Below are 14559 nucleotides of genomic sequence, written 5' to 3' on the forward strand. Positions count from 1 at the left end.
GGGTTCAGATTACATGAATTGCTCTGGTGTTGTTTGTGTTGTTGTTTGGCAGAGCACTAATTCAAGTTGCCGCTCCGCAAGAGACCATGTGGAAATCTTCATCTATAATAACTGGGAAAGCAGCCACTTCAATACCATATAGAGAGATTATGCAGAAAATATGCCTGTAAAATGCATTAGTCGACCAAGCATATTTTCGTTGATGAATGCATTTAATGAAAGCTTCAAATGAATGTATCTTTTATTTAAGACAGGGTTTTCCAAACTGAGGTTTGTGATGGATTTAGGGGGATTATGAGTTGATGAAAAGCTAATATTTCATTAAATCCTAAAAATAAAATAAATATTTAATTAATTAATTAATTGATAAATATTAATTGTATTGTATTGTTATTAAATTACTGAAATGTTAACTTCATTAAAGTCCCCCTGAGATTTAATGTCAAAGGGGTTTGGCTAAATTTAATTAAATTAAAAATTAAATTAAATAATTAAAAAATCCCTGCCATAGTTTAACACAACACTGTTGTATCTGAAGTATTTAAATATTGACTCACGTTCTGTAAATCTCACATGAGGAAATAAGTCAACAGGCCCAGATGTCCAAAGAAAGCTTCAGAGAATTCATCTTAAGGTTATCTGACTTCTTCGTCCACTGTTCATTCTGTTTTCTCGTTTCATTGATTCGTTACATGTCACCTCTAAATTGATCTGTTTGAACTAATCTCCCATGACCTCAGAGGGTGAAACTGGTTTAGGCTGTGGTGTATTGTCTGCTTGAATCAGTGTTTTTCGTCGGACCCCCGTCACCCACAGTTCACTCTCGTTAGTTTGATCTGCTGATTAGCGCTCGGCGGGATTACGGCACTGAGCAAACAGAGGGTGAAGAGGACCGCTAACATCCAAATGATCTGGTCTCTAAATGCTTTGATGATCCTTAACGAATCCTAAAGTAGATCCTTTAGAAGATCTCAGCCGCAGGATTTAGTTTCTGTTGGGCCGGTTGGACTTGTAGCTCATGCATATGCATGCAAAGGTGCTGAATTTTTTTTATACAAATGTTAGCCATCTGTTGATGGGATGTTCCCTCTGACCAGCTGATGGCGGTCAGGACTCGTTAATTAGTATTCTGTGTTTAATCTTATCAGTATTAAAGGAAACCAGTTATTTGAACCTTGCTGGCAGACACCCAAGATTTGACCTTTGCCCTTTGCTCAGCTCAGTCAAAGTCCCTTTTGATTACCATGCTATAGCAATGGAATAACCATCAATCAATTTATTTTTTTTCTACTATAACTTAACTAATATCAAAGATTTTTTTTTTTTCATTTTTCTTTAAAGAAATGTATACTGACATTTTAATGCATCCTTAAGAAATAAAAGTAAAGACATTTCTAATGTTAAAAATGATTTCTATTTCAAATACATGCTGTTCTTTTGAACTTTCTATGCATCAAAGAATCCTGAAAATAAAAAATGCATCATGGTTTTCACAAAAATATGAAGCAGCACAACTGTTTTCAACATTGATAATAATCAGAAATGTTTCTTGAGAAGGAAATCAGCATATTAGAATGATTTCTGAAGATCATGTGACACTGAAGACTGGAGTACTGAAGCTGAAAATACAGCGTTAATTCACAGGAATAAATTACATATTACAGTATATTCAAATAGAACTCAGTTATTTCAAATTGTAGTAATTTTTCACAATATTTCAGTTTTTTACTTTTTTTTTTTTAATCAAATAAAATAAACATATATAAACATAAGTGTGTGTATATATATATATATATATATATATATATATATATATATATATATATATATATATATATATATATATATATATATATATATAATATATATATTTATATATAATCTATTTATTTATTTATTTTTCTCTGCTAGGGCTGTATAGTTAATTGAATGCAATTCATCTGCTATTATTAACACAATATTGCGTAGCTTGTGAGCGGAGAACATAGCACGTGATGGAGATTAGAACTGGCTTTACTGATGAGATGCACATAACAATTGCATGCGATTAATTGCACCGCCCTATTCTCTGCAAACCCACTTTTTTTTTTATTTAGTTAATGATTACACATTTTTCTCTGCTAGTTTCTATCTTGGTAACAGTTGTTGCTAGTGATAATAACATGCAGATTAGTCACCTGGCAGCCAGTCCCAGTCTCTCACTGAGATGATTGCTGGTTTTTTCCCTCGACAGGCTGTTCACTCGTGTCCAGGATCAATATGAATCATTGGCACAGCCGTTACGAACACCTTTAGTGACCCTGTAATCAGAGGAGCGTAACACGTGAATGAGAGCTCACTGCTGTTGCTTCTCTTTTGCATTTCTTGCCTGTTTAACCCCTCAGATTTACATGCCAGATGTTTGCTTAGTCTGTTCCATCTGCCAAGCCAGAAATTTGACTGACTGGTCCAACATCTATAGACTCAACCTGATGGGGAAAAAAAGCCTTATTGGAAGTGTTTTGAAGTTTTAAATGCAGATGCATGCAGCTCTATTGCATGAGTTAATGATAAAGCAAAATGTCATATTTCTGTCGTTGCACACTATATATCAACCCAGCCTTAGACTATTAGAGGAGTCCTGGTGCAGACAGAGAGATAAGACATGCCCGGTAGCTCTCTGGAGGTTTCTTGTCCCTCGTCTTCTGCCGGGCTGCTCCCATTATCACACTCCCCACGGGCATCCATGTGTTTCGCTGCAGCTGTATGGCCTGGCGACGAGAACAGTCTGCAGATTTCACCGTGCCCTTGAGAGCATGCTGCGTGAATCTCCAGCAGCGATACCCACTAACTAGGGTTTTCTGTCCAGAACGAGGAGGTCGGCTGAGGACGGTTTGTGTAATGATAGAATCTGTTCCAATTGGAAAAGTAATTAAAAAGTTTTAGTAGGTGAAAATGGCACCGTAAAAGTCTCACTTGAATCAAGAATATAAAAGAGAATAGTTTTCTTTCTGGTGTGCCACATTCGAAGATAATGTTAATTTTATATATTTTAATTATATTTTTTATTTCATTTCTTTGAATATTTAATATATGCTTTTTTATTCTCTCTCTCTCTCTCTCTCTATATATATATATATATATAAAAACATGTAAGAGCATTAACAATAACATTTATCTCTGCTATTTTAATATTTTTGAATGTAGCATTCAACCAGATAAGTAATTATTCAAATAGCTGCTATTAACATGTCCACAGTGTAAGTAACTTATACTTGATTTTTAATTTGGTGAATGCAAATACACTATTTACCAAATTAATATATGATGACACTGTAATTTCTTTCTTTCTTTCTTTTTTTTTTTTTTATACAGTTTTATATAAAACAAAGATTATTGGAGTAGCATGTTCTACAAAAAATTACCTTCAGTCTTTCTACTACTTTTATTATTATTATTATTATTATTATTATTATTATTATTATTATTATTATATTACTAGTCTGACAAAGCTGGTCAGGAACATGTCTAGGTCATATTTCATGCTACAGTCCATTTTCTTTTAGAAATATTTTTTTTGTGCACCCCCTCCTCCCCAAATTCTCATTATTGTTGTAATGCAAAAAATCTTACTATTCCTCACATTAATATAGGAAAAAATACACATTTACATATTAAAGTAATTATTGTTTTTAATTTATGTATATTTAAATAAAAAATATTGACTTACAGTAAGAAGAATCACCATCTTTCTTTATGCATTTTTACTTTTGCTTTGGAGGTTTGAGCATGTTTTCATGAGATTGAATCATTAACACTTCTATTTAGTTATTGAGTACTGTTGTTTTAATTGCCAACACACACCCTCGAGTGTGATTTTACCTTGGTTACGGGGTTTAGTGTCATGCAAATCATTAACCGAAATAAGGAAATCTTTGGCATTTCAGCAGAAACCGAACACAAAAACCTTGAATGCTTTGCTGTCAGGCTAAAGTGACTGACCTGCCCATGCGACACACTTTTACAGCAGCTCTGCAGTGAAGAAAAGCCTGTTGATGCTGTTGTACAGGTCTGAGCAAACAACACCCTTTAGATAGCATGCTTTTGAAAGCCTCTCTTTAGAAACATCTGTGTTTCTTTGTCACTCTTACAAGTAAAAAAAAATGTAAAGCAGTCCTGTCTGCTGATACTGCGGTCTATATGTGATGCATGATACAGCAAAATCTTACCAGTGACACATTTCTACCACCACGAGGTGTGTGTATCATTCTGTACATGTCCATCGCTGCTGGTTTGCAGAGGCAGTCATGATGACTTTCCTGCTTGTAATTATGGGCTGTCAGGACCGTTCGCTCCATCACCGGCGGTTTATTGCAGTCTAATGTTCCCTAAAGGGCTTTTGTAAGTGGCATGGAAATGCTTATGAATCACACATTTAAATGCACAGCAACACTGTAATGCTTAGTACAGTAGATTAGCATGCAAAAGATGCATTTAAATCTAGTTCTGCAGAAGTACGTGGATGCAAATACTGCTACATCAGTCTGGTTTTGTGCATAGCTGTGTTCTGAAATGTTTTAACAGCAAATCTAAATTTTTGATTTTTTGTTTGTATTGTTGTATGTATATATGTGTGTGTGTGTGTGTGTGTGTATTGCCCTCTTTAGATCAGACATTTTCTTCCATTTAGTATATTTTTGGATTTTTTTTTTGAGGGAGAGCAACAGAATAAACAACAGCTCTCTTTGCTTTTGGTTGGATTGGTTGTATAATTAATTATTTGTGACGTCGAAATGAGGAATGCTGTTTAAAGCGGTCTTTTTTTTTTTAACGCTTTCATGTTAGATTTGAAATGAATGATGCAAGACCTGCTTTTTAATGTAAACAATCATCAAGACATGTATGAAGCATAAAAATGTTGCTTGTGGGCTTGATAACTTTCAGTTTGCAGATCTGTTTCGAACTAGTTACACTAGAAAAATGATCTGGTGTGACACAATGCTCAGTTTTATTGGGTTTCAGTTACAGTATGTTGTACAGGTATAATGTGTTGTAGTTTTAACGTGTTGTCAGTATGAACCAGACCCTGCGCTGGTTCAGTCTGGTTAAGTCTGTATTTTTTTGTCCTGGATCATGTTTCTTAGTCCTTTGTCTCGAGTCTCACAGGTTTAGCAAGTTTTGATATATTTTAGATCTGGTCAACTTGACCTTTCATTTCTGATGTGATGAACAAACCAGAAATAAATATGAAATAACATTTTACAGACTTGATCTTTGAATCTTGTTCAAGAAAATGAACTAATCTTCTATAGTGATGTAAATGACGAATGCAAAGTCTGTCTGTGCAGTGACAGGTCCAACTCTGAATACATGTTAATGATCATTTAGAGTAAAAGCAAATAAGAAGTTATTTAAAACAGTCAAACTTTATGAAGAGATAATAAATGCACCCTAGTATATTTTTATTCATTAATATTTCCCTGAAAAATATAAACATTAAAAATTTAAAAAATTCAACAAAATAAAGTCGAACTGGTTGTTGTCCAGTCTGAACTGACATTAAAACAGGTCGGGTTTGGAAAATAATTGATATCACAGCAGAGCTCCAGAGAGGGTAAAAATTGTGTGAACTCATATCTTTCTATGATGCCATCATAGCAGTGAATATTGCGCCCAAAAAAGAAAAAACAAAAAAAAACAAAAAAAAATAAAACACTGATGGAGAAACAGAAATTATTAGGCTCATTCCCTGCTGCCACTTTCCTGTTTCAAGACTTTCAGTAGTTTTGTCACGTGACAGATGCAAAATAACCATTACTGTAAAATATTAGTTTATATTTTAGAATTTGAAAAGTGAAACTAAGCCTTGTTTTAATTTAATTTATTTTTAATGTAAATTACATTTTTTTATTGCATTAAGTTTTATTTATTTTCTATAACAGTATATTGTAATTTTTTTAATTAAAACAAAGTATAAATTATTTTTTTATTTCGTTTGTTAGTAATTATATTATTTTAAATTGCAACTAAGCCTATTTTATTTAAAAATATGGTATTTTATTTTATTTTATAATAATAAAATGTTCAATAAGAAATGCCATATTTTCCAGAATATATGTCCATGTTTTTAATCATCTGTTACATGCTCCAACTTTTATTCCAAAGCGACTTATATAAGGCCCTTAAAGGGATATATTCACCCAAAAGTGAAAATTCTGTCCTTAATTACTCACCCTTGTGTCGTTCCAAACCCATAACACCTTCGTTTATCTTCAGAACATAAATGAAGATATTTTTGATGAAATCTGAGTGGACAGCAAGGCTCTTACCACGATTAAGGTAAAATAGGTAAATAGTAAAATAGTCATGTGACATCAGAGGTTCAAACCGTTAATTTTACAAAGCTCACGAATACTTTCTGTGCACAAAAGAAAAAAAAAAAATTACTTTATTCCAGAAATCTGTCTTTCTGCATTTATGTGCCTTGATCATGTAGCACCCTTGCTGTCCTCTCGCATTCATCAAAATATCTTCATTTGTGACCCGAATGTGAACGAAGGTGTTTACGGGATTGGAACGGCACGAGTGAGAGGAAATTTACTGACCGAATTTTCATTTTTGGGTGAACTACTATCCCTTAAATATCAAACATGCAAAAACATGATTTTGGATTTGTGCCGAATAATAGAGGTACACGAGTACACCTTTGTTTGTTGTAGAGCACATTTTTCCCACATGCTCGTAGTTTCAATTTCACTTAACTTGCGGTTATTACAAACACCAAGTCAAAATGTTGTTTGTTTTGTACTCATGTTTTTGTATTGTCATCAACAAAGGTTTGTTTTAGTTAACAAAGCGTATGATTAGATATTAAAACTCTGTAAAACCGTCACTGTATTTGAGTATTAATAGCTTTCAGTCATGTGACCGGCTCGAAAACCTGGAGGGCAAAACATCCATAGAAACACAGCATAAGCCTATCAATATTTCATCTGTTTCACAGATGCAAATATTTAGATTAACTCTTAAAATAATAAAACAAATGTGAACAAAATGCATGTTTTAGCCATTTCCAATCTATATTAAGCATCCGCGGCATCATTAAACAGTGCAACAAACGTTGTAAAAACACTTAAAGTGCCTTAATATATTTAAAACAGTATAAATTAAAAGATCAAATTCAGTAAAAACTGTTAATGATGCATAGTTTACAAAAGACGGAATATAAACGCTGTCCGCTTAATGGTTCGCAGTGTTTTTCCTTCTAATGGTTTTCTATGGAAACATTTAAAATGTGAAACTTTGCACTTTGTGTTTAATATTCTGGTTCATATGATTTGCCTGTACAAAATATACATCATCAATAAGGTGTTTACATTATTACAAACTGCATTAAAATAACTGGCGGTCAAGCTTCGTTTTGCCCTCCAGGTCGGGCGTTCCTATGTGTAGGTGACGTCACGTGAAAACTATCAATAAAAAGAGTTGGCTCCTGAATGTTATGTTATTTAATTTTAATTTGAACCAAAAACAAGAAAACACACACCCGACCTTGTCCATTCTCAGTCTATATCAATAACAGCAAAGCTGTGAAGAACAGTCTCCGTTTTGTAATGCATGCCGTCAGATTCACACAAGAGTGCATGCACTTAAACGTCTGCTGTGAGAGCAGATCTTGAAGAGAATGTTTAAGAATGTCTAAAACTAGTTAACTAAAACAGGGTATTTATAGTTAACTAAGACCTTTTTTTTAAAAAACTTGAAATAAACGAGTAACAAAAATGTAATGAAATAAGTGAAATGTAAACAAAAAAAAAACGAATAAAAAATGACAAACACCGCATCAAAAACTGAAACATAAAAATTTAAAACGATTGAAAAAATACTATATAACATTTTTTAAAAACTAATAAAAATGTCCAACCAAACAAATTATTAAAAGCTTTAACTAAAACTGTGAGGGGAAAGTGAAAACAAGAAAATATAAAATTCTAAATTTATTACCAAAAAAAACTAACACCTGGATCAGAGAACATTTACATTGAGTTTATACATGTTTTCTTTTTGTGTGCAGAAGATTTTGATGCACTGCATAGTTGTCAGTTTGCATACATTCGTCTTAAAGTTACAGAACATTCTTTTAATTAATCCCAAGGTCGTAAGGGCAAATAAATGGCTGTTTGGGGGCAAGAAACCTTAATTAAAAGTAAACTGCTGGGAAAAAGATATTGCTAGAAAAGTGTACATTCTGAGCCCTTTCATCCATCTTTTCTTTTTTTCCTCGTCTCTCCAGCTATTAACTCTGTTCCCTTGCCACTTCAAGACACAAAGATGTGTAAAAAAGCGAGAACAGACATGAGAACATGAAGTCAAGTGAGTTCAAGGAGTGATTTAGATCACAGCTTGCATGAAGGCTTCATTTCTGTAGCAGTGAGGATGTTTCTGACATTTGTTATGTCCAATGAGTGTTTTTAATTTATGGATGTGTTCAGTGTGTGTTGGAGCACTGAACGCAGGTAGCATGTTCACGCTGTTGTTTTCTCGTCTCTCCACACGTGCCAGCAGAAGCTGCATGTCACCCTTGGGCTCCTCGTTAGCCGAGGTTCACGCCTCTCCTGGTGGCTCATTGTTGGCTGTGTGAGAGGACGGTGCCAACGTGAAGGTCAAATCACCTCACAATAGCCGAGGGATTCTGACTCTGCTGTTTTGTCCTGTTGCTGTCAGTCTCTTGTGTATTTTTATATAATGCTGCTCTAGGGGTGGGCCGTATGAGCACAATCTTATCAGGGTATGAGTAATTTTTTATCACTGTAACCCTATCATAATATTTTAGATATTCTACTAAACATTGTTTGTATTAAATAGCCATGTGGCAATTTTAATAATGCATGCAGTCAATTAAAATGAAGTGCTTAGTTTTTATTTATTTTTTAATTTTGAAATTAATTTATTTATTTTAATTTTGATAATGCAGTGTAACTAAGCAGAAATTTTTATTTATTTATTTAGTTTAGTTATTTATTATTATTTTAGTTATCTTAGTTTATTGTAGTTATTGTTGTTGTTGTTTTTTTTTATAAATAAGTGAAACCAAGCCAAATAATTTATTTTATTTTATTATTTATTTAATTTTATGTAATTTTAATGATCCAGCGAAACAAAACTGAATTCATTTATTTATTTATATAGGTTATGAAGTGAAACCAAGATTTTTTTTTATGATATTATTTGAATAATATATATATTTTTTTATAAACAAGTGAAACTAAAGTTGTTTATATTATTTTATTTATTATTTTTAATACTTTTTTTGATGATTTGTTTATTATATCATGTTCATAAACTAAGGAGAAGCTATTTATTTATTACATTTTTTTTCGATAAAGTGAAAAACTAAGCCAAAGAAGTTATTTTATTTATTTTATCATTTATTTTCAGATTTTTTTTGATGATCCAGACAGTGAAACTTAACTTAAGTGAATAATTCAATTAATAATTATATTTTATTGTAATAATGATAATGCTGTGAAACTAAGAAGCTATTTATTTTTATTTATTTTAGTTAATCATTAAAAAAAATTAGAATAGTAAAACAAGCCATTTTATTTGTTGCTTTATTTTATAATGTTTTTTTTTTTTTTTTAATGTCAGTGTATGAATGTAACAAAACAGGTTTTTACTTGTTACTACTTTTAGCAAGACACTTTTAACACCATGCTGAAAAATACTTCCTGTCCTTCTGATGCATGTGCATATAGACAATGTGTTGATTGATTGCATAATAAATAGGCCGGTGAAAACACTGGGCTGCTTCTGAATGGCTGTCAGTGGAGAAACAGGCTTATTTCCTCCATTAATGTTGTAGCTACGATGTTAACCAGCTAAATGTTGACCTCTGGGTTGAGCTGGAAAAACAGAAGACCGGAGCCATTATAGGAAGATCCATAACTCCCTGCGAGGGCCTTTCAGAGGTTTTAATTGAGCTCGTCTCCAGGGCCTGCTCTCTGCTGACTGTTGTCATGTCACAGATCTGTGTATGCGGTAAGGTAGATAATTAATGTAATGACTTCCTTCAGTTGAAATGAAGACGACGTCAGTCTTTAAATATATTTCAGATGCATCACTGTTCCATAGACAGATTTCCTATCAAAACGGTCAATGGATGACTTGCCTTGAGTGAAGCTTGTGTTTATATCCTGAAAACATTCAGCTCTAACAAATGCGCTCTAAATACCTGCAAAAGACCGCATTAGTTAGGAAAAGCCTTCGTGATAATAGCCTTACAAAGCTTATGACAAACCAGAGCCGATAGAATGTCATGTGTTGAAATGTTTTCGGCTCTCAGGTAAGCAGTTCAACTGGCATTAGGGCTAAAATGTAACTACACACTCTTGATAGTGACCCTGTCGTGAGGCTCTGACACTTCGCACGACACTTTTTGACATCATTCTGCAGCTCTGAGGTTCACACCGGTTTCTCGTTTCTGCCGCGGCTCTACACTGCATGAGCATTTCATTTGGTTATTGCCATAAATTAGCTATTAAAAGCTGTCATAAAATCTAATTTACATGGAAGGGGCCAAATTTTAATTAATGTATATGTTAATCCAAATATTAATTAATGTACAGAGAATGGAAGCCAAAGACCAAAGTGAGACTATAAACTGCATTAATCATCAGATTTACTGAATATAAAAGGCTTGTCTTTTGCTTCCAGCAGTTCTATTTACACTAACTCTGCCCCCCAACGTGTGATTGGTCCAGTCAACATTACAAAAGATGGTTGCTAGTCATCAGCTCTAGTGGTGCAGACGGTAAAATGTATGTTGTGCTCTCATTGGCGCATTCGACCCGGGTTTGAATCCACCTTTTGGCTAACTTTTTTTTTTTTTTCTCTATCTTTCAAATTTCAAATCGCATCAGAAAAGCATTTATTTTCAATAAAAATGAAGGAAATAAACAAAAAGTTGAAAATAAAGTAACAGGTAGGGTTAGGGTAGGTGTAGGGAGGGCTTTATTGTCCCAATAAGGCGGCATCCATTTAATAATTTAAATTAAAATTAAAATTTACACTAAGTTATTGCGTACTGTTTTATGATGTACAACAATACTGAGGTGCAGATAAATGCCACTATTTGCAATAAGTAGTAGCTTTAAATAGCAGAAAATCCTGTTATTTTAACACAGTGTAAATAGAATCTATCGCTATTTACACTTTAATTGCAATATCTGTCGCAATTAGATATTTTCCCAAAATCACACAGCCCTAATCTATACAAAAGAGAAAAAATTGTAACAAAAAAACATATTTAGTCGTACGAGCAAAAAATTATTACTTTTGCAAGTTTGGCGTAAAGTATAACTTTTGGTTAAAATTTGGAACATTTTGGTTTCTGTGTTTCTGGTAAAAAAAAATAAAAAAAAGCATCATTAATGGGCATCATTAATTATATGAATAACCAGTGATTGCAGTTGTCCTGTCTTGATGCATCCATGCACCTCACTCTCTTTCAGGGTTCCACCTGATGCCTCGCTTGTCCTCCATCGTGCCGGAGAGCTGTCTGCTGATCGTGGTGGGCCTGCTGGTCGGTGGTCTCATCAAGCTGGTAGGCGAGGCCCCTCCGGTGCTGGAGTCCAATATCTTCTTCCTGTACCTGCTGCCTCCCATCATCCTCGACGCCGGCTACTTCCTGCCCATACGACAATTCACTGAGAACCTGGGCACTATTCTCATGTTTGCAGTGGTGGGAACGCTCTGGAATGCCTTCTTCGTTGGTGGTCTGCTGTACGGCGTTTGTCAGCTGGAGGGCCATAGACTGGTGACGGTGGACCTCCTGTCGTGCCTGCTGTTCGGCTCCATCATCTCGGCTGTGGACCCCGTGGCCGTGCTGGCTGTGTTTGAGGAGATCCACATTAACGAGCTGCTGCACATCCTGGTGTTCGGAGAGTCTTTACTTAATGATGCCGTCACTGTGGTGAGTACACTGAGCTTATGAGAAAAAAAACAGTATTTGTTTATTAGAGGCGTGACGAGATGCTTACCCCCGAGACGAGACACGAGACTGGGTTCACGAGAACGAGACAAGACGAGATTTTTTTAAAACTTTTAAAAAAAAAAATCATCAATGATAAAATATATAGAAAAAAATTCTCTTATACAAAACAAAAAAAAAAAAATCAAAAAAAATGTAGGTGCATTTTGAAATCAAATTGTACTTTATGAATTTAATTAATAAATTTTAATAAATTTTATGCATGTATAGACAACATGTAAACACTGCAAAAGGTTTTGCCACAGACTCAACTGACAGGCAAGTAATTGCACATAATTATATAGTATACATAAAAATAAATAATAAACAACACAAATAATATCCCTTTAAAGTAGCAGTCAGTCAAGTTCATTATTTAGTAAACTGATTTCCACTTTAATAAAAAAAAAATGTATTTTTTTCCATTTAATTTTTCTCAACTCCTTTTTAATAGTATATACATTTTACATCAATTTATTAAAAGTTTAACAAAAAATACATGTTTAGGACCCTATGAAATGTTTTATTTTTTCTCACCATATTATTTATATTTTTTATTGTTACCAAATTCTGTTTTAGCATGTCTAGCTATTTGAATGCATAAAACAACTTAATTTATTCATTTTATTTTTTTCTTAAAGTAGCCTTATGAGTTTTTGTCCTCAGAAATTCTGTTGTGTATTTACATTTTTCTAGTTATCAGATGAATGCATAAAACATTAATTTCATCATTTATCATTTAATTGTTGAAAATTAAGCAAACTTTATTTTTTGGCAAACAAAGGGGATTTACTATTAAAATTTAAACATGGAAGTAATGTTGTGTGATTATTGCATTAAAATAATGTTTGTTTCATTTTTGTAGTAGTAGCAGTAGCAATTCATTAACAGAGACAGGCTGAACATGCAGGATTCATATTTAAATTGACTTTTGCGGCTTTATATTTACAGATACTAGTCCATATCGTGATTTGATTTAAGTGTAATGACCTACTTTGGATAAATTAATTCAAAATTTAATATAGTTAGCAAATTATTTCAGATAGATAGATAGATAGATAGATAGATAGATAGATAGATCTTAATGTTTAAGCGTAAAATGATATTCTAGGTAATTGTGTGCTTCTAATTTTATAGCAGCAGTTTAGACATGACCCTTCTCTATTCTAACATGACAGTGCCTCTGTGTATAAGGCAAGGTTCAAAAATAAATGATTGATTGAGTCAGTGTGGAAGAACTTGTCTGGTCTGCAGAATCCCAGCTGAACACCTCTGCTGTGACTTTAAATGCAGACCAAAAACTCATCACCCAAACACCAAATGACTTTTACATAAGAAAGAGGCAAAAAAAAAAAAAAAAAAGAACAAAAAAAGGCACTTTTTAAATCTGTGGCAACAAAGATGGAAACAATTCATGTATTTAAAAATTGTATTTCCATCTCTTTTGCAACAGTTTTGGAAGTGTCTCAAATGACTGTACCCATCCATGGTTTGTATAAAGTGTATAATATTTAGAATATATTGAAATTTACTGTCATAATATTAACATGTAATTTTATTTTAATGAATTTAATTCTCATTTTAATTAAATGGTGTTATTATTTTATATTAGTTACTGGCGGTATGTCGTGATTTACTGTGTCCTGCCTCGGCTGTTGTAGCTCTCTATCTATCCGCGGCTCTCTCTCACAGCTCAGTTTATCAGCTGATTGAGTCTTGTTTTTCCTCAACTGCTTTGACCTCGTGCTTTCAGTGAGCTTCTGTCTCGAGTGGTCAGTGAAACAAATCACACTTAGAGGTGATCAATGAAAGAAGTTAAAGTACTTCTCTGCTGATCTGAGGAGTATTGGTTGTCCCGCTTTGCACATCTCCACTGGGAAGCAGTAAATAAATGGACAAAAGGATCTGATAATATCTAATGTACTTCATAAATTCTAATTCTGCACAAGAGGGAAAAAAAACTAAATCTGGATGTTTACAAATAACTAAATAAATAAATGATAAATGAAAGAATTTATGTAATTTAAATAAATGTAAATAAATCATATAATAAGATATTTTTATCATAGTAATACTTTATGTATGTATTTGAGTCAGTTCAGTAGTTAATTTAATATTTTAATTTAACTATGCAAATAAGAAATATATCATATATATTATATATTATTTTGACACTATACTTATTTATAAATATATATTTAATTAATGTACAATAAAGTATAATTAGAATAAATAAAAATGTTTTTCATATATATTATTTAATCTAATATACAGTATATTCATTAAAATCAATTATACATACTATTTATTATAATAGACTATAATAGTTTATAATAAATAGCACTTATAATAAATTATAATATATCATTATTAAATAAATAAAATATGTTGTTAAATTACATTTTAATGTTAACTAAAAATAGTAATACATTTTAATTTTTATTATTTTAATATATATATTGTTAACTAAAAATTTAAAAATGTAAGTCCCAAACTAAAATGCATATCTGAGCTGATTTAACTGAATGCAGCTTGCACTGACTGATCTT

The 14559-nt window shown here is 32.7% G+C and overlaps 1 protein-coding gene across 1 annotated transcript in view; it reads left to right on the forward strand.

The window, feature by feature from the left end:
- slc9a1a (solute carrier family 9 member A1a) overlaps positions 1–14559 on the forward strand; it is a 34090-nt gene that overhangs the window by 3976 nt on the left and 15555 nt on the right. The window contains exon 2 of the mRNA XM_042741779.1: positions 11493–11953. Coding sequence (XP_042597713.1) covers positions 11493–11953 — 461 coding nt within the window. The remainder of the gene's footprint in view (positions 1–11492; positions 11954–14559) is intronic.

The sequence above is a fragment of the Cyprinus carpio genome, chromosome B16 (genome assembly GCF_018340385.1).
Source record: "Cyprinus carpio isolate SPL01 chromosome B16, ASM1834038v1, whole genome shotgun sequence".
Taxonomy (NCBI): Eukaryota; Metazoa; Chordata; class Actinopteri; order Cypriniformes; family Cyprinidae; genus Cyprinus; species Cyprinus carpio.